Genomic DNA, 26,845 nt, shown 5'->3' on the forward strand with positions numbered 1-26,845 from the left:
CGGCGCATTCGTCACGCTTGATAAAATCGAAAATATTTTTCAAGAAATTAAATATTTATTATAATGCGCTGTCAAAAGTTTCGAACCTGAACGTGTGTTTCCAGAGTGACAATCCAATTTAAAGTTCGGTAATATTTCCTGGCGTCTGATGTCCTTTGTATGATAAACTCACGGGACCTTATTAAAATTCGGAACACATTAGCTAGGTGCGATTTTCTTTGATATAAAATACGCATAGCAAATGGTAGAGAGTATGGGGCAAATTATAAAGTCCTTAATTCAGCGATTAATTTATTCATATGCGAATGTGTATATATACAAACAATTTGTCTTGAAAATAAAATTTATTTGCCGTTCAATGATAAATAACAAAACTTATAACCACTAATTTTGTCAACGTAATGAAAACAATCGACATACGGCAACTACCATAGCGACGAATTTTAAACATTTATTTCGTTATTTTGCTACGTATATAAGTTATTCGGTTATACTTTTCTCGCCAAGTGAAGCAGCGCCGTTTCAATTATATACAGGGCGTAAAATGGAAAAATGGTTTTGATCGATTTTGAGTTTTTAATCTTTTCTTATAAGTAAGCAGCATTTCTTCTATAACACGCTTTAATAATAATTCCCTCTTCCGTTCGAAATTTTTAGGTTGGTACTGTCTTTGCGACAGATCCTCAGCAAGCGTTGACGTTAAAAATTAGTATACATCTGCTACTTTTTGAGGGAAGGGAACTTGAACTTGGAGGCAATGAGCAACCTGTATATATTGGAAACAGTGAAAAGTATTCAATATTCGTTAAAGAAATCCGTATATTATACTTCACATCGCGAGATAACGTACTCGTAAAGACTTTACAACTTTTTCTTTATTCAAATATTATAATACAAACACTCAGCAGCGTTTAGCGAAGCACAAGTAAATTTGGCACATATCACTTAACAGTACGGGGCGTGTCCTCGCGAAAATCGCACCACAGTGTGAAGCAGTACTAAAAACATGACGAGGAACAGTCTTTGAAGGCCGATCGTGCCGGATCCGGATCCGTTGGACCATGTAACGTTCAGCAACAAATTCTTGTTGTCGTCGATCTCCGCCAGGGGTCCCTGGAAGCCGTTGTAAAGACGTTTTTCACTGTTTTCCGACTCGTTCGAAATTTCCGTTTCGTATTCTTCAGAATCCACCCTATCTTGGATTTCCATTTCTGTAAACAAAAACGATTTTATTTGAATTCGTTTGTAATTATCGTACGTAATTGCTAATAAATAACTGGGCGGAATAAAGTTAATTGAATTAAATCCCATTACAATCCAGGTTTTTCGCTTTTTGAGAAGGAAATTCTGTTCTTCTCTTGTTTTATCTGCCTCATGTCCACCCATGGTTTTGATACGTTTTGATCGGAAATGTATATATTTCTTATTTAATCTTTGTTATGTTTGTTATTGGTTTTCTTTACGATTTTTTTAAAAAAATATTATCTATTGACTTGTTTAACAATATGTTATTAATTTCCGCCTAGCAATGTAATAATGTTTTCAGCTAAAATCAAGAAACGACACTAATTTAATGAAAACTAACAATAAACTCAATATTAAATGTTGTCATTTATTTTACTTATTTAGTTCTTCGTACAATGGAAATTAGTAGAGAATGTAAGTGTTTCAAAAATGAAGATATTGACGTAAATATAAGAACGGAAATGGAAAAACGGGGATAACAATTCGAAACAAAACTAATTAACTTCGAATAAATGATTTGAAATAAAAAAAATATTGTGTGGGTCGAATATTTTTCCGGATTTTTGCTTGCTTCTTTTATTTCGTAGAGTCTTCGTGATTTTAATGCTGGTCGTTTAGATTTGGTTTTAATAATGCCGATATATCGAATGGGAAGAAAAATAAAACTATTTTTGGTTGCATTTGAACGATCCGGTGCGAAGAAGAAATCAATTTCATTTTATTGACGTCGGTTCCGATTGGAATTGTCATTTTTGGCTTACCATAGAGACGTATATTACCCTCAGCGTCGCCTATCGAATTTTTCGAGATGCATTTGTACCCACCCAAGTCGGACTTTTGGATTCGACGTATGACTAGCTTCATCTGAACGCTGTAGTACGAGTTGTTGATTTCGGTCATAAAATATTTGCCGTTCGATATGATCATCTCTCCTATAAAGTAAAAGAATAAGCTTTATTCGCCTTGAATTTATATGTCCGCTTGAAATATAAATAAAGCTTTTGGTGATTTATGTTTAAGCGTTTTGTAGTTTTACGCTGAACCGGAGCCGTTTTACAGTACGTGTACCGGATGTCCGTATTTTTATCAAATTATATGCAGATGGATTTAACTTGTCGGAATTAAACTTTCACCCAAATAATTTCACGTGGAGTAACTTTTTTTGGAAAAACTTATTTTTTTCTTAATAGTCGTTATTTTAATTAGTGTCTGTTTTAATCTCATTTAAAAATCAACCTGCAACTGATGTTTATGTTAAGTTTTTTTTAGTTTTTCCTTATCTTTCCTTTTTCTTGTTGCAGTTTTTTAGATATTTGTATAAATATTGAGGCAGAATATACTCTGCTAGATTCTACGAAATGAATTTAATGAATTGTCGGATTTGGTTAGGGATTTTTTAGTCTGTTGTAATGTATTCGCATCTGTGACCGCTATCGAGAAAAAAAATATTTTGATAACAATTTTTAACGAACCAATTGGAAAATGTTGGTCTTAAACTTTCATTTTACTTTGGTTTTATTCAGTTTTTTTCTTTTCCATGGAAAAACTGGGTAAAATATTGGGATACAGAATAAAAAAAAATATCGCCGATTAAGAGGACAATCTACCAAGGCTACTTCACGTTTTCCATCAGGAAGCTAAGCTAAGTTAAATACAAAAGCCAAAAGCAAAAGTTACCCCACAAAATGAAACGTTTTCATGACTACGAAACTAGTCCATTACGTTTTCGGATGGCTTGTTTAGACTTAGACAATTAGTTGCTTCAGTCAGGGAGAGAACCCTGAGACAAGCCATAAAGTGTCAAGTTAAAATCATTAAATTTGAAATCAAAAATCATGTACCAAGTCCAAGTCCACATTTGCAGAGTCTTTCGTCACAGAAATCTTGATCAAACCACAAATTTCGTGGATAATTTCTGATTTTTGATTTCAAATTTGATAACCTATTATATGAAGGAACAGATATCTAAACACTGAAAGCAAAGCAAGGATATATAAAAGCGTAGTTAGACCTATATTAACCTATGCCTAACCTAACCTATATGACGTGCACAGTGGAAATAACAGAGCGAGAAAGGAAAACCTTAGAGAACAAAGTGTAATTAAAGATTTGGCAAATGGGTTAAAACAAGGAGAAAATTATGGAATTAATACGTTAACAGAATGAACGACTACAGATTACCAAAAATGGCAAGGAACAATATACCAGTCGGAAGAAGAACCAGAGAAAGACCACCGAAATTTTGGAAATAATGCTGGATATCTTCATCTGGAGACCCTTTTCTAGGATATTTCCCATATGGGAAATCATATTGAAAAAAGAAGAAGAAGGATTTATTTCAAGTCAAGTCATTCATTTTTGTATTATTTCAAAGTGCGCATATGTAAAAACGTGTGTTTAATTTCATTAACAATAAAACGGAAACGGAACCATAAATCTTAAAACTTTAACACTGCATAGTGAAAAATATGTCTCTGAAATCTTAATAGTGAATTTTGAATCAGGCTGTCTGGCCGATGGGTAAAGCAACCAGCATTTTGCGCATCGCTACCGGATGAGTAAATGGTATAGCCAGTTCCTTCTTAACCCATTTTGCCCCAGTGGTGCGTTAATGCAACACCTATTTTATGATTTTTTTTGTCACATCCAGGAAATATTTTTGCACATCCATTTAGAAATTTTGTTATTATCACTACTAAATATATGACTTTAAAAGTTCACAAAAGCGGTACATAAATTTGTATCACATTTTCAAGTAAATCCAAAATAGTAAAAAAAAATATTTTGGATTTGTATTGCAATTGCCTGCCATACCAATGGTTTTATCTGTGAAACAAAACTTTGTTATTGCAAGTCTAGACAAGTCAGCGCATGTGAATAAACATCCAACAATTAGCGTGTTTTTTAGTATTAGTTTGTGCCTTGTGCAGTGAACGTTACAGTTCCTAAAATATGGCATTTCCAAGGTATTTGACTCAAAAAGAATTAGAGGCGGCTATGGAGGAGATCGCGATGGATGAGGACAATAACAATGAATGTCGTAAGTATTATTTGGATTTACGTATTCTTATGTATTGTAACATTCCATTCCTTGTAAATTTATGCAAAAAATAACGTGAAAAAATATTTGCAGAACATATTGACGGGGTCTATATTCCACCCGACGTGGATACTTTGACTGACTAAGAAGATATGAACGATAATATAAATCTACAAGATTTGGGGAACCAACTGATATAGTCGGAACTTTCGAGTTACATACACCGAATGATACAGCTGTCCTTCAACAGTCCTATAATTCATCAACTACTGAACCTGAATGGGACCCATCAGATGATGAAACCCTGGAATTTAAAAGAAGACGTATGATTTCCGCAGGCTTACTTCTACTGTCAAATGGAAGAAAGGTCAGATTGAGTACACTCACACACCTATATCCAATGAATTTAGATCATGTGAGGAACTAAAAAATAGGCTTTCTGGAAAAACTCCGTTTGATATACTTTTGTGTTTTTTGATGACGATGTGATTGATTTGATTTTAAATCTTACATTGCTTTGCTACTTTTAAAAACTGATAAAACAATTACTCAAAGAAATCTTGCACCTGCCATAGATGAAGTGCGTTATGATAATCAAGGTCACCTCATGATTGTTCATGCTAATAAAGCCCGAAGGAGATGCAGAATCTGCCACAGCCACACAATTTACGTTTGTAATAAGTGTAATGTGCATTTACATACTTATGCTTTGTAAAATATCACCAAAAATGAAACCGGGTGTTACCATAAAATATTATGCTTTTTTTCGTATCAAATCAGGTTCTATTTAGAAAACAATCTACTCTTAGTTGTTTTCTGTCGAATTTGAACTTTCTTTTGTATATTTATGTATAAATTAGATGTTACATCTTATGTGCCCCAAAACATTATTTAACATTATTTAATGTTTTTTCCCAGTGGTTCGTTTATGCACCAGTATTTTTTTCTATGTTTCAAGTTTTTTTTTACACATATGTATTCTTAAGTGCAAAAAAAGTTTTTTTTATGCTTGGTATAATATGGGTTAATATATATCGAGTTAAGACATTAAATATTACGACTGAAATTAACTTTTTTTAAATTTACGTTAATTTAGGAAAAAGGTATCGGTTGCTTTTTAATTAACTGATTTGTGTGGTTGGATAAAAATCAACCTAAATAAGTAACTACCCTATTTTAATAAACGTTGCCCTAAATTTAAGTAAATTTCGAAGTATTTTGGGAAAGTTATATGGAATTATGAAAATGTGAACTGTTAAAAGACTGTTTTACCCCAGCCTTGATGTACACAAGAGGATGGGGGAGTTTGAATTCTAAACTACACTTTTATTGATTGGAAACAAAAAAGGTTGGTTTTAAATTTCTTATGATTTTACTTTTATTAATGCATAATTTACAAAACTTCTTTAAAATTAGAAATGGCTAAATACAGGCTTAATTTATGTTTTAGTTCAGATTATTCGTTGGAGTTACAAATTTCATGTGCTCTGATGTTTAAATATTTTTTGGATTAAAATTTTGTGTTTAAATTTTCGAAAGGAAGCTAATTGCCTAGTCGTGTAAATGAAAAAAAACTTTGGCTGCCATAAGGATGCTACAAATATTTAACACAAGAGACGAAGAAGAGTAATAATTGTTAACATCCCTTATAAATTATATTTTCTCTCGTCGAGGGATTTATATAAAAGTGATATAGTGTATATAAAAATTCGTCGAAATTGTAAATTGCAAATTCAACCAGAAAACTAAATATACCGCGCTAAATAATTGATATGGGGTACAATAACGCGTTGATTATATCGCGTATCCTTCCGTCCGTGGTGGTTGAAACGAGGGATTTACAGTATTCAGGCGAGAAGGAATTCCAAATTTCTTGCAATTTCACAGGCAATCCAGAATCTGCCGGGAATGGGGACAGTTTCATGCCTTCCGACTTACTAATGATTTTTTCATTCAAACATGCCCGGGGGGGTTATTTTTAATGCCGTTAATCAATCAACCCTGCAGCTCACGTATCGCCATTATGTTTTGAAAACCAACCGAAAACATCTCCGGTGCGCGCCTTTTTTTTGGGCCTTCTTCGATTCGAAAAGCCAATCGAGAAAAAACCGTCCCGCAAACTTTATCGATTCTTCTCCAAAAAAAACATCACTCTACTCACCACTTTCTCTGATCCAGTAGTTAATTGCTTTAGGGGATGCCTCAACGTGACATTGTAGGGAGACGTCGGTATTTACAGGTGCTCCCACTAGTTGATTTGGCACTTGAATGAGCGGATGAACTGAGAAAAAAACATTTTTAAGTCGCCTCTCGAAACCGAATCAAATTTCTTTTTCTGACGTCAAAACCAAACATAATAAACTTTATAATTATTCTCGTTGAGATTTTAAAGTTTTTTATTCACTATATATGCGGCATGGTGCTAGTGTATTTCATATATCGCGCGTTTAATTTATCTTGGCAACATTTTGATTGGATATAATTTTTTGGGTTTTTAAGATATCCAGATAAATAGAAAAAAACAAATTGTACGGTTAGCAGCTCAGTTTTTCTAAATCATATGAAACAAAGGCTAACAATTTTCTAAGGTATTTGACATTTTTAAAAATGGAACATTCTGTATATTATATGGGCATTTAATAGAGCACATTAATCTGATTACAACTATATTACACTTCTTATATTTCATTCCACTTGTTTTCGTGGTATTGGACAAATATAGGTGATTTTTATTTTATTACAACAAAACGATATAGTTAGATTTAAATTCGTTTACTACTCTAAATACTGGTACATATGACCTGCATTTCGTAAAACACATTTTTAGATATGTAATATGTAATATTTTTTCAAAGAAACTTCCACGGGCTATTGTAATACTTCCTAAAATCATCGGTTTTCCAGTCTCTTGTTTCTAGAGCCGTAAAACTATCTTAACCCGAGTCACTGAACCCAAAAGTAAAACACCTTACTATTGCTCTCGCTAATAATTTCCACATTTGACAGCAACCCCATACTTCCCATCAAAATGTCTGAAGAAATATAACATTAAAACCAGTTGCGGCAAAGAATACATTGTAGAGACTGGACGAAATCATCAACTAAGGCTTAAAGAACATGAAAGAGCCTTAAGACTACGACAAGTATGGTCTGTTCATAGATATAAGAAAGCGGCCAACCCAAGGGTGGTCATTAACATACAATGCAACAAGATTATTACATAAAGTTTCGGAATATAAATTCAGGTAAAATTGTGGTCCATAATAGAAATTCATTTTATACCTACCTGTGTTTAATATTCTTTGGTTTGGTATACTGCTTAGTTTAAGTTTATTAGTAATCATTCTTATTTCGTGTGTAATACAGCGTGTGTTGAATCGTGTGCGAATTATGCAAAATATGTGCGAGTCTAGTGCATCTCAGGAGATGCACCCGCCCAAATGTAGAAAACACTATTCTATTGAGACTAAGGAAGTTATAAACAATGTTTATTGGACTCTCAAACGGCCACATTGACGAAAATTCCAACATCAACTGGATGGAAAATTGTGAATAATCCCATTTCAGCGAGGAAAAAAAAGGAGCGATGGTGACATTTTCTCGAGTGTAGATGAAAGTGATCAAGATATAATACGGCGTAAAATTTACCAGTTATACGAGGAACAAAGCGTGCCTACATTAGATATCTTAATTAGGAGGCTTGAAAAAGATGAAATCGGTTTTAAATGTGACAGAACTACCTTACGTGTATTCGACACATGGGTTTTAGATTTAAAAAAAAGGCAAGTTTTAATGGAGTCTTTTAGAATTCGGAAATGACGACTGGAATATCTAGAAAAAATTAGGATTTACAGAGAACAACAAAGGCCAAATATTTACTTGGATGAAACCTGGTTCGACACTTATGATACCCCGGAAAAGGATTGGGTTGACTCAACTGATAAGTGTAAAACAAACGCGCCATCAAAAAGAGGCATACTGGCTTTAAAAATCGTTGGATTCCAAACGGACTTTCCCTGTCTGCGAAAAATAAGTTGGGCAAATTCTGTTAAACATTTGGAAAAAGCAGAATAATCTTATATCCATGTTGCAAATAATATAGAACAAATAATAATTAGAACAGGCGATGATAGCGATAGTGATACTGATATATTATGTGAATAATTTTAAGTAATTTAAGTAGGTAATAAAAATAATTTGTAATTTTATTTTAGATTTAAACATAAATACATAAATAAATAAATATTGTTTAGTATCTTTCCTAACAAAACCCCAAATAATTAAATTCTAAGCAAAGTACGGACCCGTTCGGTCATATTTCATTCTTACAGCTTGCCCGGGTCTTTCCTTAATTCGTATCAGTTAGTCACTTTCTTATATCTATGAACAAACTTTACCTATTTTGTTATTTTTCTTATATTTTTAACCCCTAATAACTGATTCTCAATTATACAAAATGACGCCATCAAAAAGAGGTAAAAGAATAACTATTTTGCATGCTGGCTCTAAAGATGGTTGGATTCCAAATGGACTTTCTCAGTCTGCGCAAAATATTAAAGATTCTTCTCTGGATTACCACGAAGACACCACCGCTGATTTATTTCAAAGTTGGTTTAACAACAAACTAATTCCAAACATTCCTCTTATTAGCGTCATTGTAATGGACAATGCAAGTTATCACAGTAGGCAGTTGACTACAACCCCTTCCTCATGTGACACAAAAGCTACAATCCATAACTACATGTATAATAACGACATTTATTTTCACGAAGATTATACCAAAAAGCAATTAATTGAGGTTCTACAAAGCTTGAACCTACAAAAGGAATACTTCTGTGATAATTATGCAAAAAATCTAGGGCATACAGTTTTAAGGCTTAAGAACTTGTTTGGCACCAACTGAAATCTGCCATTTGTCGTAATAATGTTTTTCGCCGTATTAACTCCAATGTCCTCAAACTTATGGAAACCGAAGTTTTTAACATCCCTCCACAAAGTTGGGCAAATTCTGTTAAACATATAGAAAATGATGATATGCTATGTTACAGCTAAGTTACAGCCAATCAAAATGATATCAAGATAAATTGAACGCGCAGTACATATGTGAAGTTGCAGCGTATTCGATGTTTTTTCCTAGACAATTATTTATAATTTGCTGCACTATTTTTTTTCGGAATCTGTGTCAGAGTTCTTCTTATTATTATTAATCGGTTTAGGACCTCACCAAGCCGTCTTCATTAATTCTTCGTGTGTACTCTAATCTGCACTCCTCCTTTGAACCCATAGATAATCAATGGTAATTATAATAATAATACTTATTTCTTAGCGGCACATCGGGAACATTTGAGTGAAGTAATGTTTACAAACAAAAAAGTAAAAAGTGACTGCTTCATATAGTAGGACATGTTAACAGAAGTCATTTGCAGTTGTTTCAGCGGAACATGTCTTATAGGAATGTGCCGTGATAATTTTGGAAATAAGTGCCTGTGAATATACACCTGATTCGGCGTTTTCTTTTATGTTTTGTTTTACGCATTTTTATTAAATCATATTAGTAGAGCATTTAAAATTATTTTTGTAAATGAGAAAACTGGAATATTGCAGAAAACAAGGTTGTATTTGCTTCATTTTTTAAATTAATTGGCCTCTATGGCCGGATTTGTAATAAAACACAAAAATCAGATTATCTCGACGAATCTTTACATTTTTAAAATGAACGTTTTGCTAAAATAACTGCAAATGCTGTATTTGCTAATTAATATTGTATGTAGGTAGGTAATATTGTCACCGTGTATATAAAGTCTCGTTGATAATTATTTTTTCGTATCTCGTTAAGCAGAAATTCGTTTTGACCTCGTATAGCTGTTGTCGGTTTACTTTCTCATCTACAAAATTGAGAACGTAAAGCAAAGGAGTCAAAAACAAATACTTGCGTATTCAGGGATAGGGACCTAATTTTCCGAACGAAGTCTACACCCTCAGCATTTGTTTTGTTTTTATGAAAAAATCGAATACATTCAAGGAGTAACCGAAAATTTATCAACTAGGGAAACATTTCGTTTCGAGTGGAAATAGAATCTCGGGGATTTAGAGCCAAAACTTTTTCTCTTTGCGAAACGGTTATTTTAAAACGAAAAATTTATTGCGAATTTATTTGAGAAGATATGGAGACTGTAGTTTTATAGAAACCAAATTTATAAAACGGCGGAAAAGTTTGTTCCGTGCGCTGTAAAATCTATTTAAAATAAATTAGCCAGCGCAAAACTATTTTAGGTATTTCACCAAAAAAAAAAAATTAAATGGAAATTCATAACGTATTCGTTCGCAATGGAATTATGTAGCAATAAACAGCGATAGCGCTGGTGATGGTGACTCTATAGAACGGTAAAACGGATGAAAAATTAAGTGAATGTCTGACAGTTGACGTTTCCATACTATCGCGATCCGGCACTGCAGTATTTATTTTGTTATAACAAAGGCGTAAACGAACAATTGTTTTAAAAGCTCATATGAATATGGATGCACTGGAACGCACACGTTACAAAAGCTTAGGCTAATGGTTCTCTGTTAAGTAGACAATGGCTGATTATAAACGTAACCATAAAATACAAAACGTTGGCAACTTCAATCATTTTCCGACGGGTTTTAACCGACGATGCGTGTTTTACGTATCGTTCGTTCCGGGTGTACGTCTTGTGTTGCATAACTCAAAGAGCGTAGACCCAAAACTGAGCTTTTCATTACCAATAGGTGCCGCAACAAAACATTTTTAACCCCCTTTATTGTAACTGCCACCACGGTGTGCAGCGTTTTACATCCCAAACAGTTCATTAAAACTTAATAATTATTCGATGTTACCTTAAAATGGCTTCAATAACTTTAATTTGTATTTGATTTGATTTGATTCTACAGTCAGAGTAAATTTTACTGCTTCGGATTTGAAAAATTATTCAAAGTTTTAAGCTCGTACGTTTCAAAAGAGAAAAACGTCAAGAGAGTGCTTTTGTTTCAATATAAATTTGAGAAATAATAAATTGCAAATTTACCTCTCTATAATATTTTTCAAAATACGGCAATATTTTTTGTTAATATAACTATCAACTAACAAATGAATGACTATAAGAACTAATGTATTGTATTTTTAATTTTTTGCTTAATAGTGTCGAAAACCATATCAGATTTTTTTTATTCTCCATTATAGTCATAGAAGACTCAGAGTTTACACAAGTGTTTTTGTTAATGTCGAGTCTTATACTTATGTAAAAGCATCAAACATTCATGAATTTGAATCAGAAAACTGTCTTTTTAACAATTGAATATCCTCAAACTAAAATAATAGAGTAATATATTTTTTTATAAAAACCCAGCCTCGTCCGGGACTTTATCCCAGTGTAGTATGGATATGCACTGTCCATAAATTGTTTATTTTACTTTTTTTCCTCATTCCAGGTGTGGCCTTAGATATATATTTTCCTGCTGTTTTTAATGAGGAGAATGAACTAATATCTTTTGAATATTATTTTCATCCTTGTTCTCAATATTTAAGTCCTAATTATTGTTTTGGAAAATAAGACATTTGTTATTATTATTATATTTTCGGAAATTTTTGAAAGGAAGTTCCACAGGCTACTGTAACACTATTTACAAAACTTTTGGATTCCTTCTACGTCGCACAGTGGGCCAGAATCACCCAAAAAATTTCATTCATGTGATACAGCAAGTATCACATGATACTAAATTTGTAAAATTAGTTCGTGAAATACCCAAATGTTTCATTATGTCTATGAGGCATTTATTGAGAAAATGGGGATGTGATATATCTAAAAAAAAAAAATGTAAATATATATATAAAAAAATATCACCTTGTATTCTTTATTCTGAGATAATGGCAAATCTGTAGTTTTTGTAGGAACCGATTTGAAAAAAAAAACAGAAAATATTTCAAACTAAAACTAACCAGTATCAACTTTAATTTAATAATAATAATGATAATAATAATAATAACAATAATGTAACAAGTTTAATTTTAAATCAACGCTTAAGCCGAGTCTCTACGTTCGTCTGATTTCCTCAGAATTGTAATATTTTCTTTGAAAGGTCTAGCATCGGGACTAAATGTGTTTTTATTTAAAGCTTTGATTTTGCGTAAATTTGCGATTTTTGGATCAGACGAAAGTAAGAAATTATGAAGTACATCCAAATTTGGTGCAAATTTGCTGCATTTTCTCGCACTATGTTCGCTGTATTTTCGGTAGTCTTTATTGCGGGCCTCTTGGGTCTCTTCGGAAAGTTGTCCGATTGGCACCGGACTGGACTTCACGATTTCTTTCCCGTGTATCAATATTTTATGGAGAGTTACTGGCATTTTGTGCCAAGGATACAGGGAAACAAATAATCGAGCAGTTTTTTTTTTAAATCATCATGTCTAAATGCTAAGTCCACTAGCTAAAATTTGTAAAATAACATAAAAACTGAAAATGAGTTCGTATGAGTGGTAATTTCGGCGAAAACTAGATAATGTTTCAAAAATGAGGCTGAGCCTTGCTTTGTCTAGTATCCAATAATCCCCAATTGATATCGAAATTCATTCTGGATTCTTGTTTAACAAGTAATTTTTCCAGGTATTCCTCATTTAACGGCCTCATCAAAACATTTTCTATTTGGTTCATAATTGTATTTCAAAATTTCGCTAAATATATTTTTGTTGAATATATCATTTTTATAAATTTTGACAATATGGAGAAATCTGTAAATATAAAATTCGTCATGAAACTGAGAGGAGACGAATAAAAAAGCCTATAAAATTACTATTTATAGGTACCTTAATATACTTTTATAAAATTGGGAGGCAGCGATGGGCAGAATTTTTTTTTATTATATATATATATATATATATATATATATATATATATATATATATATATATATATATATATATATATATATATATATATATATATATACTGTGATACCATTTTGCTCGATTCATGAGATATTTCTAAGCAAAATTAAAGAATTTACTTTAGGTAATTGAAGATTACAGATTCAATTAAATAACAGTCACGTGGAATCCAGAAAACAAAATTAATATATCCTTATTGTATTGTATTGTAAGTTCATGCATTGAAAAATGGTATTTACATGTCGTGGCCACGAAACAATTTTTTTTAGATTGTTCAAAGCCTGCTTGTTTGCTGCTGCGGAAAATATTTTGGAAAAGACGAAATTTTTCAAACTTTTTGGGCCATCTTGGCCCACGGTGGGTCGGTTGTTGCTGAATTGATTTTGCCGACGAGGTCACGGTTAAGATTGTTTGGTTGCTTATAGATTCCTATAGATTTTCCGATTTTTCGTTGGAAGAAGAATTGATTAGATGCCAGAATTTTAATTTTATTGAATAAAATTTGATGTCCGGTTTCGTGTCCGCCAACTGCTGATGAGTTAGTTGTCTCAGTCGTAATGCTCTTTCATGTTCTTTGAGCCTAGTTGATATTTTTCGTCCGGTCTCTCCAATGTATTCTTTGCCCCCTATGCATGGAATGCCATCATTTAAGGATTTTATTGTTTTTCAGATTTTTTCGCGTTAATTTAATTATTGATTTTAAGTTAAATCGTTTTAATGGCATTATCGATGCCGATATAATTTTCTATAATTTAGTCATACCGAAAATTAAATCTTAATGCTTTTTTGATTTTCATTTTCATTCTATGTTTTTTAAAATGATTTTTTTTGTATGTGTTTGTGTGTGTTAAATGTTAGTTTTTTTAAGATGGCCGTATTTGTCCAAATCGTATCGGGGCGTTCGGGGCTCGTTAGGTGCAGCGCGGGAGGGTGGCCGGTAAAGCTTTTCCGTGGAGAAAGAATTTTCCTCGGTAGAGAATCATTATGAATTGTTTACATTACAATGCTTTTAAAATACATCTGATAATAGCGTAAATTGTTGTTCTTTATATCATGTCCAATAATCTCTACTTTATGTGGTAAACTGTTAATTTTATTTTGTTTGTAAGTACACTGTATGGTATTGTATGGTATGGTATATAGATAATTAATCAAAGTAAAATAATTTAACCTCATTTTATAAATTAATTTGCTATCTGATTTGGAGCTAGAAAAAATTCCAGGTTGAATTGAAAACTCTACTGGTCAGGAGTTGCATATTGGCCTAGGAACCTGAATTCGTAGTAAGATCCCGCTTATGTGGGTAATTTGGATAAATGCACATTATAGCATTTGTGGTTTTCCCCCTTTTTTGATTCTTTGAAAAGCTAATCTGCTGCCCAAAACAAATGTCTGCAGCACCAATAATGGCGATCGTCTTTGCTGGTCAGTGCCTTAATCCCTTAATTTTTTCTTTGAATATGGAGTCCCCTAATACCTACCCTGTTTGGTATCTAGTGTTTTTACTATTTAATCCATTTACTATTCAACAAATGGACGATTCTTGGCCATGTCTAATGAGATCGCTTTTTGGTAATTCGATCCTGATTATTGCCGCACTAAATACAAATTCGAAATCATAAAAGCACTATATATATAAAATTATTGGTAAACGATCGGGCCAAATTGATAAGAAATGAGGAAAAGATTATTACGGAAAGTAGGGATTTTTTTTCGTTATGAAAGTGTCCGGGTTTGGGAAGGGGGGGGGGGGGGGGAGTAAATGCACGAAATGTTAAATGATATTCGAATGGCCCGGGCCAGTGATTCATAACGGTAAGCTGGTAAGCTTTCAGAACGTCTTCAACGCTGAATTAAAATTTCTCACGCTTTTTAACGTGCAGGCTACGGGAGGACGCCTTCAACACAACACTGACATTTCTTAAAGAGATGACTTTCAATTTCAGACTTTACATAATTTATTTTACAGCCACGCAGCAACGGATGTGTAATCGGAATTCATTCTCCCCCCCAGGACGATAAAACTTTAGGGGCCCAATCAAATTATTCACCATATTGTTACAGAAACCGAAAACTGATAACAAGAGAGACGGATTGACTTGCCGAAAAGTAACCGACTTTTCGGAAACGGTCGTGAATTGAAATTGTTTCCGAACTTCACAAATACCATAATCGTCAATTTCACCGAATTCCGGGTTACATTATCCAATCCGCCAACACAAATAAAAACCGTGATCGAGTCGGTTAATTTGTTTTCCCTTTATTAAGCTTTTGATTTATCTAAGGTCATTTTTATGTTTAAAAATGTCGGATTATGTACCGAAAGTTTTTTAATCCGTGTTTGGTCTGTTTTCGTGGAGCGCAGAATAATAATTGTTCAAAAGGCTGTATAATTGAAATCACGGTATTTTCAATATAAATTGTGATTTAAATCAAAATTTGCGGTAATTTAATAATAATAAGGTAAAGTCTGTTCATAGATACAAGAAAGTGACTAACTGATACGAACGAGCAGGTCCGTACTTTGCTTAGTATTTAATTATTTGGGGTTTTGTTAGGAAAAATACTAAACAATATTTATTTATTTATGTTTAAACCTAAAATAAAATTACAAATTATTTTTATTACCTACTTAAATTACTTAAAATTATTCACATAATACATCAGTATCACTATTGCTATCATCGCCTGTTCTAATTATTATTTGTTCTATATTATTTGCAATATGGATATACGATTGGTCTGCTTTTTCTATATGTTTAACAGAATTTGCCCAACTTTGTGGAGGGATGTTAAAAACTTCGGTTTCTATAAGTTTGAGGACATTGGAATTAACACGGGGAAAACATTGTTACGACGAATGGCAGATTTCAGTTGGTGTCAAACATGTTCAATGGTATTAAATATACAGTAAAACTGTATGCCCTAGATTTTTTGCATAATTATCACAGACGTATTCCTTTTGTAGGTTCAAGCTTTGTAGAACCTCAATTAACTGCTTTTTGGTATAATCTTCGTGAAAATATTTTCGTTATTGAACATGTAGTTTTGGATTGTTGCTTTTGTGTCACATGAGGAAGAGGTTTTCGTCAACTGTCTACTGTGATAACTTGCATTGTCCATTACAATTACGCTATTAGGAGGAATGTTTAGAACTAGTTTGTTTTTAAAGCAACTTTCAAATAAATCAGCGGTGGTGTTTTCATGGTAATCCAGTGAAGAATCTTTAATATTTTTAGCAGACGGAGAAAGTCCATTTGGAATCCAACCATCTTTAGAGCCAGCATGCAAAATAGTTATTCTTTTTCCTCTTTTTGATGGCGCGTTTGTTTTACACTTATCAGTTGAGTCAACCCAACCCTTTTTCGGGGTATCATAAGTGTCGAATCAGATTTCATCCAAGTAATTAATTGGCCTTTGTTGTTCTCTGTAAACCCTATTTTTTTCTAGATATTCCAGTCGCCATTTCCGAATTCTAAAGATTCCATTAAAACTTGCCTTTTGTCAATTTTTTAAAATCTAAAACCCATGTGTTGAATACACTTCCATAGGGTGGTTCTGCTACATTTAACACCGGTTTCATCTTATTCAAGCGTCCTAATTAAGATATCTAATGTAGACACGTATAATTGGTAAATTTTACGCCGTATTATATCTTGATCAGTTTCATCTAAACTCGAGAAAATGTCAGCATCGCTTCTTTTTTTCCTCGCTGAATAGTGGTTTATTTTAGTTAGCCGTCGTGGCAGGAATTATTGCAGGAACCACCTTGATAAAATTAGAAAAAAAATAAAAAGTTGCCTGTGACGTTGAGGTTCTGAGTTGTATCTGTTGTCAAAATTGGCATTCCAGAATATTTTGCTATGTTTTCTTTATACACACATAAAATATTTTCTTCAGAATTTTTCATCATATCATCAAAAAATTTAAATTTTTTGATCATTTATTTAGAATTGGAGCTTTCAATTTACTGAGGGTGATTGTTGATAATTGGAAATATTTTAACTGCAGAATCCTGAGCTCTCAAGATGTTAAGTTTTAGCCGAATTCACTTAAATAAAATGTGTCTCCTTACTTATTTTCATTGTAATAATTGTCGGAAGTATAGTTTCTACGTGATTATGCTGAATAAATGCTTCTGGTTACTACCAGATGCGTACGACAGGGGCAAATGGTCGATTCACGTTCCCCAAATTCTGCTACGCTAGCGCAATTGTCATTTTAGTACAATTTTTTGATTCACTAGCATAATATTTCTTTGTGAAGATAAAAACCATTGTTCCTCTAAATATAAACATAAAGATGCACAATTATTTTGGAGTTAATCAGTAGCATTATATTATACACAATTGAAACTCTAATCCGTATTTAAAAAAAATTGTAATAGTATTTATTGCAATTTCTTCCAACACATTTGAAAACAAATTGTGATTTTCGAAAGAACCATTTTGGAAAATGGAAAAAACCTACTGATAGTTTTTTAAAATTCCAAAACCTCTAAAAAGGCCACATTTTATGATTTTATGAATTCAGCTGTTATGAACCAGTAGGTATGAATCTTTTAGAAAAAAATAACCGAAACCTTTCACCGTAGGAAATGCATATTGTTTTCGTCCTTTTTTAATTTTCCCAAACAACACGATTTTCCTCAATTTGTATTAAATTATCCTCTTCATACATTTTTGTATTGATTCAGGACCCTATAAAATCGTGCACTTTGCAAAGCTTCGATATTCATTGTTACCATTGTATTGCTATTTGAAAAACAAATAGTCCAAGCTCCATTTGCAGGAGCGAGTCGGAACTACTGCAGTTGTCGATACGGTTTATAGCTTTATCTGATAAATTATTGTTGCCATGTTCTGATGCGATTCAAATTATCACCAGATTATTTTCAACGGAAAATGTTTTGATGTGTAGGCTGTCGCATCCTCCTCCGTGAAATCGACGTCATGTAGATGAATCAATGTTTTGAAGTATACTTTACATTTTCGTTGGGACCTTAACGGAGAACAATACGCAGAGAATTGTTTTTAATTCATATGTCATTTACCAAAATAGACCGGGCGTAGGGTTAAACAACAGCAGTTAACGATGAATGGCAAAACGCGGCTGGTAACAGCACAACAGATTATAAATCCATCATTACAAAATAATATTTGTGTCCATTTTAATTATAGTCCATGTTTCTGTTGGCCGCACGACACGGAGGTTAGAATTAATGTGATGTACCTTTTGTTTTGAAACTGTCACATCGGAATAAATGACTTAGATATAGCGGCAGAAATTAATTTGTCGCCAATAGAGAACGTCTGATTTAACAGGATAACTTATGAATTGTCGAGTACATGTACAGGATGTTAGCCTTTTGGTTAGCGGTGGTGGTGATGCTTGTGGAATTATATTTTTGATGCGGTTTCATCTTGAACTTGTTTGAGGGTGTGGAATCACAATTAACGTATATTTAAAATCCCACCAAAATGTACTTTTCAAATAAAATATTAGTTAATTATTGTTATTTATATTATATTAAACAAAACTTTCAGGCAACTTTTAGTAATTTTGATAATACGGGCATTTTTTAAAGGTCATACCTATTAAATATTTCTCAGAAACCGAGTCCTGTTAAAACCCTGCAATTAAAGCAACCATGTACATTTTAACTTTTGCCGTTTTTAACTAGAATCTGATTTGACTTACAATGAACGTGCAGCATCATCCGTTTGCTGACGGAAGGCGGCACCCCATTAGTAGCTATACAAAGGTAGGCACCCATTTCCGACCTCGTAACCTTGGTAAGGGACAAAACTTCGCCCTCCACCTCAGCAAGTTTCTCATTTTTTGAATTATGATGTCCTCGGGCTATAATAGGACCTCCGTCTTCTCTTCTCCACACGATTTTTGGTTTTGGGTAACCTCTAGCTTTGCATACCAATTTGGCGGACCCCCCTTCTGGCACCATCATGTCACCCGACGTTTCTTCGTATACGATATCGGGCGGGATCACCACTTCCAAAAATGCCGTCTGAAAAGTCGTAAACATCAATTCGGGAGCGAAGAACATACAGCGTTCCTTCTTACCTGCATTTTCATTGGGTCGGTATTCACTTGGCACATATATTGACCTCTGTCATCGCGTTGAACATTTCGTATATTCAATGTCCACGTGTTGTAATCGTTGTGCGTTACGGACAATCTTGCGTTGTTGGTAATCACATGCTCGTGGATGGCTAATATTGCTTTCGTGTCGGCTTTTATCCAGGCAACCTGTTTCAAAATTTAATGGAAATATTTGCGGGAACCGAGAATTACGAGAAAATACTATTTAATAGATATATATTACTGTTCGGGAGAAATCAAGTAAGCATGGGAACTTGAAAATATGTATAATGCATAAGCTTTGGGCGCTTTAGACTTGAAAGACCATCGTGAGGGCGATTAAAGCCATTGTTTGCGCTGGCAATTGTCAGCGAGATTAATTCGGAATATCTTCAAATTTAACCTTGACTTTGTGGTATAATTTAATTTGAAAATTGACGAAGTATACGGGGTGTTTCAAGAAACATGCGCCAACTCTCGACTGGAGATTTGTCGTCCAAAATGAAAACAAAACAGTTTCACATAAACATAGGTCTGGAAATGTTTAAATTGCAAATTTCATTTAAATGGCTTTTTTTAATGTATTAAATATTTTCTGACATTTTTTGTTAAAATTTGGCAGTCATTTGTAACGTTAAAGGATTATTTTTGTTTTAGCAAGATAAAAATTCTGAACTCTAGTACAGTCCTGACAGATCTTTTAACGAATAGGATTGTCAAGAAGATCTCAATTTATTTAATGTAATGTCATTATAATTGACAAATGAAAGAAATTAAATAATCGTATCTGTCCCGTAGTTACAATACTATTAGAGGTCGTCCTTGCTTTTAAACACAATAAATAAATAAACATTTGAAATGGTTTTTATTTCTAATAGATTTATGTAAGTATGTGGCAAAACTCTCATTTGAAAATGTCGCATTAAAAAGTCTGCATTAAAAAGTGGATAAGATGGATTAAGACTATTTTGGCAATAGAGCTCTGAACTCTCTTCAGCTGTTACAAGTGCACATTATATAATCTTACGATGTATTATGTATATAAGTATTATGGGTTATGACTTGGAATTTCTGCCAGTAGATATTATTTGTGGATTAAACATCGCACTTTGTTACAAATATATAAGATATGATAATTCAATTCTAAATATTTGGATTATCCAGCTTAATATGATCAAAATCAGGTCTCCTTGACTTAGAGAAAAGGCAATACACTAACACAACACCATGTATCTTAGAAACTAAACATAACACAACTGTTTTTTAAATGAGGAAAATCTCCATCTGAGCTTTGACGCATGTGTTTTGAGAGGTCCTGTATTTGTCCCCGATGCTCCAACCTTTTCGTACCAAAAAATTCCTACAGTTTTATTTTACAAGAGGCTTTCTAGTATTAATAAGAAAAATATGTGGAGGAACTCGCAAAATCGCATTGTTTGAAAACTACAGTTACACTCGAAATTCCTGGAAATTTGATAAAAATGCCCTTTGCTTTTCAATAAATACGGGGAACCTTCATTACGATGAGAAGAGAATGTCTTTGTTTGTGACTAGGTAACAAATTAACCACTAATATAATACAAAACGAAAATAAAATGCTACTGAGAAATACTTACATCTATATACAAATGGTGCCGCATCATGCTTTAGTTTGTGAATTATTTTTTCGTGTTTTCATTTGCCCGATACGTATTTGTATTTCATATTAAATTATTAAAGATTTTTTTTAAATAATTGCTAAATTGCTCTATCGTTTTTGCAGAATTTTTTGCAGCCAAGCTTAAATTTTTCTATTAGATAATTTCGGTAGTATTTCATCTAGTCTTTTAACTAGATAATAATCATGTTTCAGTATATTGTTTTTTAGGAAATCTGCAAAGACAGTTCGAAGCGAAATCGAGCACGGAATTTAGTTTAAAACAATCATGAGACGAACATCAGTATATAAGAAAGCCGCGACACCGGCGTAGCTGCTCGGATTTCAGCTGCATACTACCCTAGGCTATAACCCAGATGGGACAATAGCTGTAAAATTGAAACTTAATGAGGTGTGAGCAGTTTAAATTGATATTTAAAAGAACCGAGATAACCTAGACTCGAGCAGCAATCTGATTTAAGAAACAGTCTTTTCTATAATGACTCCAAGTCCTGAAGGTTTGCGTTTCTTCAAACCAATGAGCCGAATCGTTTTCTAAACCACGACGCAAAAATCCATATTAAAAGTTTGCCAATTATTAAAAAAGCGCATCAGTTGTTCGCGCAAATATAGCAATCAGGATTATTAAACATGTACACAGAGAAAAACTTTCTAAAGAGTTGTAAATTTAATATTAAAAATAGGGCGGTGTAGGAAACCGGGCAAAGCTGCCGCCGATTTTTTACTTTATTTATTTGAATGTAAATACAAGGGCGAATCTATGTTGCGCTATAAGTTAGGAAAATAAATTTAGAGATGAATTAAAATTATTCCCCATTCACGGTTTAAATGACGTTTTTGATACTGATTTCACTTTAACGCAAAGACGGTGGACTTATAGGGTGTCCCGAATTTAGTTGAAAGTATATTATAAATTTTAAAAAGCCTCTTCACAGCTATCAAAAATGGATGAATGTGGTTATAATTGTTATAATTATAATTATAATTATAACCTGAACGGTGTGTTAATACCATTTCATATCATTATATCACATCATTTCACTCCCGTTTGATAAATAGGGTAGTAAAGTTTTCAGGAAAAAATATTTTTTATATTATCTAAGAAGCGATTCTATATATCTTTTTGATTTTTTGGTAAATATGTATTTTGTTGTTTCTAAAAAAAATTGTGAGCTTGGGAAATTTCTTTGGATAGTCTACACTTGCTGAAAATAAAAGTGATACATTTGGCTACACTAAGTTTTCAAGATACATATCTGGTGGGCCTGGATTAAATTCCAGTTTTTAAACGTCATTGTCAAATCATTCCTCGTTGTGATTTTATTGAGTTGATTTAATTTTTTTCATTTTTTTTTATCATATTCTGACAATATAGTGAATTATACGAATACGGAAATATCACCCACCTGTGTCTCAAAAGTTAATAGGAAGTTGCTTTCATAGAATGAGCTCAAAAATTATCCCTTTGCCATTAAGTACCATCCTCTAAGTACAAGTGGCTGATATCACTCAAATAAGAAATTTTGATCTTATGAAAAAAGAAATAAAAGCAGACCCTCTCTTATAACGGTATAAAGAAACAAAAAAACACCTTCAAACATTTTCGGGAACTGGTTTTGAAATATTAAAAAAGAAACATAATCATAGTGACCCTTTATGAAGAGAGTTTTTGAGCATGTAAACATTTTAGGGGTAGAATTAGACACAAATGAAACTATTTTTGTAATTTTGAACACCCTATGTACAGGATAACCTTTTTGTTAGAGAAAGAGATAGGGATATAGTTGTTGGGGGGCATTAAAAATGTAAGAGTGCACCTTCATGCATATTTCTGAGTTGTTTGCATTTTATCTGGGATGTAAGACTGTCATCGCGCAGGGCAGTAGTAGTGAGGTGAATAATGGTAATCTCGTTTGCATATCAAAGTTTCCACAGCCAGAGGTGGGCCGTCACACGCAGACGAACGATACGACTACCTTGGGGCTATGATAAAATCACATTCACCTCTCCGTTTTTCATTGTTGTTTTTCGACTTCATTCGAAACTGTATTAAAAAGACGGCCAGAAATTGATAGACAGTGGTGTAGTGTATCCAGGCCTACCAAACACTTTTACAAAAAAAAATAATAAAATTTACCTAAATATTATAGCGGTACCAGTATTTTGATGTGACCATTTCAAGAATGGGGTGATCGTCCATCTAAAAATCTAAATAATTTTGATTTTTTTTTTAATTTAACACATATACTACTTAAATAACAAAAAGAATATAATGATAAAACAAAAATAATAGCATATTCTATGTCTTCATTCTATAATAATTGAATACAAATAACTAAGGAACTGCCTGCAAAGGGACTAACGATGGGTTAAATTATATTCCTCTATCTGTCTACTAAAAAGTGACTTTAACATGACTATATGTGCTACTTGCAATCAAATTTTTAGGGGTGGGGGTGGGGGGTTATTTGTAAAACACGATGAAATTGTATATTTTTTAAATAAATTTTTTTATATATATTTTTTTATTTTGTTTTTAAAAAGATTCTAAAAAAAGATGTATCTAATGAAGTAGCCTCTTCGACATATTCAACCACTGTATTTCAATTATTTTATGCTATATCCTGTCATATTTTTTTAAGCCGTGCATGAAACATCACATATTTTACAATTTTTGAATTGTTTTATACAAAAACTATAAGCAAATCTGTATAATGTGATGAAACGAGTGATTTGCCTAATTTTTTTTATTAAATTTTTGTGAGATTCACGATCACAGCTGACTTACATAGTTCAAACTTCAGACCTTGTATACTGATATTATTTATAGCACAAAATAGACGTTTACTTTTTTGCCGACCAAAAAAAAAATTAATTTTGATTTACTTTGGTTAGTTTTGGTTAGTAAGTAAAAACTAATAGTTTAATTATAATATAAATTAAGTTGAATTATTGTGCGGTTTCCCCCCACCCCCTCCAAAAAAAAAACTTTAGGGAACGGTGTAAAGCGGGGAAAGAAAAGGAAAATCAAAACGTTGCGTTGCTGGCGTAGTTTACACAATGTTATCCGCTAAATAAACTTCGGCTGTCGATAAATACCCATGTTAAATAAATTATTATAATATGGCTGCATAAACTACTTAAATCGCTTGGGAAAATAAATGGTTTGCTTTAGCTCTGATAGAAACTTTTGCCGTGGAAGTTTTTAATCTCGCAAGTTCGTTTCTTTGTGGACTTTATGTTTAAAATACAAATCTTGTACCGCGTCTTTGTTTCAGAAAAAATGCTTCGCTTAGAAACGATCCGTCATTAGCAGTGGAATTAAATTAAGTTGAGAAAAATACGCGTTGAATTTTAACTCCACCACTATTGCGCCTTCGGTCGTGCGGTTTTCGAGAAAAACATGATACGACACCCGGAAAATCTAAATTTGAATATGGTGCATGGTGCTTCTTCATACGTGCTTAGTGCTCAATGCTGGTGCAGTGCTCTGTGCTGGGTGCCAGCCTCCAAATAAGCTCGCCATTGCCAACATAGATTTATCTTAGTTTCTATGTGGACATCAGCCGAAGCCTATCGACGAGTGCATGAATAAAATCGAAAAAATACACACCCTGGCCGTCGCTGAATCCCCACTCACCCTGTATCCTCCCAGATTGTTTACGACACAGGTGAATATAGCGTCACGCCCCTGGGGTACCGTTAGGTTTTCCAAGGGGAACAAAAAATCCGGTTCGAAAGTGTACGCCACATCTGCAACAGAAGAAAATTAATTCTTAACAATTCTTGAACAATTGTTTTCAGGGTTTTCACTTATATTTATGAGTTATGATTTTAAGGCGTTGGTTAGCAAGACTAATTTTCGTGAGACTACTCAGGTGAAATCCAAAAAAGAGGCCATCTAAACTTTGCTTTTCCTTGAAAAATTTCGATAGTAATTTCTACTTTCCGGTTTCCGTGATAAAAAAAATGTTGTACTCATTGAAATTCTGAATAAATGTCTTTGTGGGCCCAATTCGATCCTACATCCAGTTTTCGGGACGGAATATCGGGCTCAAAGTGAAACAAAGGGCAACTTTAATGATTTTAAAATAATTTTAACAATATCAAATAAAATAAACAAAATCCATATTTTCCTGACAAAAGTTTTATTGGAGAATTTGGCATGATCATTTAAATGTAATATTCAATTTGTATAAAGAGTGAGCTAAAATATTTATATAGAGGTTTATTTGTTACAATTTAATATATGGATAGGAAAAGAAAAATGAAATTGGACGGTGTAACATAATACCCATTTGTGGGGTTTATTGGGCTCAAAGCTGTGAATTATGCATAGTTTACAGAACGTAACCGGTCTAGAAAAAATGAAGTTATTTCACCGATACATGTTTTTAGTAAAGAGCTGCTAAGATATTTAAGAAATACGATTTGTAAATAGCCGACTTAGTACTTCATGGCTTATGTGCATTGTTCTATATGTAAAATTGTAACACTCTAAATTATATCTACTAATTAAGTGCCAAATAAGCAACTATTCCATTCTGTTGCCTATACCATAAAAGAATTTTTTTTGTAAATGTGATAAAAATGAAATATTTTAAAAGATAATAGATTTAACAACTACGAATTTTTTGTTGTTGATAGATTCAGTAGAATAAAATTCTTTAATTATCGTCATACAGGATGATATTATTGGTATTGGTATTGGTATTAAAGGGGGGCGCCCTCGCGGGCGTCCAAGCACTTAGGCCACCAGATGGGCCCGTTGTGCCCCCAGGCCGCTCTAGAGGGCGTCCAGAATGCCGCCCCTCTTATAGAAGGTCAGCAACTCCTTTAGCCCAATACCGTGCATTGAGTCCGGATCGATCAGGGCCGTTCCGAAGACTCCCAATCTTGCCCATGTCAAGGCAGGTGAGCAGATGATACGGGGTCTCCTCCCCTTCCATGCACCACCTACACTCCGGGTCGTCTCCAATGCCTAGCAAGCAAAGATGCCTCCTAAGCCTGCAATGTCCTGTGTAGGCCCCTGTTAGTGCTCTACACTCCCTTCTGGTCAGTCTAAGCAGCTCCCTGGTCCGAGGAAGGGCGGGCCCATCCATCATAAGCCTCGCCTGCCTCATTCCCGGAGCAACTCTCCAGCCCCCCGCGGCCCGGTCTCTCGCCCAGGCTTCGAGACCTCCCCGCCTCACACACGGGGCGATCCCCAAGCGGGGCTCCGGCCCTATATGCCTATGCGAGGAGCCCTCCCTGGCTAAGGCGTCCGCTGCCTTATTGCCCCGGATACCGGTGTGACCCGGGACCCAGACCAACGTTACCTATCTCTCCTCAGCCACCCTCCTCAGTACCCATTTGCACTCCTTTATCAACAAGGAGACATACAGGATGGCGCAAAGTATATTGTAGTAATGTTATATTTCCGAAAATTGTTCGGTCAAAATCCTATAAAATTAAGTTAAATAAAAATTGGAAAATTAAATTGATAATTTAACAACCTGCAACTTTTTGTCTTTAGGTTCCAGAGAGGTTTCTCCATCATGTAAAAAGCTCAGTATTGAAAAACTGTACGGACTGGAACTATGTATACTTCACAGTTTTGCGATCATTAAGCCCCCTAGTAGTCATTGTTATGTTACACCTTCCGACGAGCATATTGCATCATTTTTTCGAATCTCAATATTAAAAAAAATGTCATAACTTTGCATACTTTTGAAAAGTAATGAAATAAACCTCTACATAAATATTTTCGTTCACTCTAAAATATAACTTCACATTTAAAATTCCATGCAATAAGCAAAATTCTTCCATAAACGATCTTGTCAAAAAAGTAGTGCTTTTATTTATAATGTTAATGTTAAAATTATAGGAACATTATTAAAATTTGTTATTTGTCCTACTTTGA

At 33.5% G+C, this 26,845-nt stretch overlaps 1 protein-coding gene across 2 annotated transcripts in view; it reads right to left on the minus strand.

Moving 5' to 3' along the window:
* Nucleotides 1-286: 286 nt before the first annotated feature.
* LOC132708819 (lachesin) overlaps nucleotides 287-26,845 on the minus strand; it is a 98,051-nt gene continuing 71,492 nt past the window's right edge. Inside the window, exons 3-8 of one of the 2 annotated variants that reach the window (XM_060681418.1) lie at nucleotides 24,584-24,696; nucleotides 19,269-19,454; nucleotides 18,888-19,212; nucleotides 6,447-6,566; nucleotides 2,007-2,177; nucleotides 287-1,211 (exon numbers count right to left, since the gene is read on the minus strand). In XM_060681418.1, coding sequence (XP_060537401.1) covers nucleotides 946-1,211; nucleotides 2,007-2,177; nucleotides 6,447-6,566; nucleotides 18,888-19,212; nucleotides 19,269-19,454; nucleotides 24,584-24,696 — 1,181 coding nt within the window. In that variant the 3' untranslated portion in view covers nucleotides 287-945. Of the gene's footprint in view, nucleotides 1,212-2,006; nucleotides 2,178-6,446; nucleotides 6,567-18,887; nucleotides 19,213-19,268; nucleotides 19,455-24,556; nucleotides 24,697-26,845 lie in introns of both variants that reach the window. The other variant, XM_060681417.1, reaches the window with a different exon arrangement.

This window comes from Cylas formicarius, unplaced genomic scaffold (assembly GCF_029955315.1).
Source record: "Cylas formicarius isolate icCylForm1 unplaced genomic scaffold, icCylForm1.1 PGA_scaffold_12__32_contigs__length_19106922, whole genome shotgun sequence".
Lineage (NCBI taxonomy): Eukaryota > Metazoa > Arthropoda > Insecta > Coleoptera > Brentidae > Cylas > Cylas formicarius.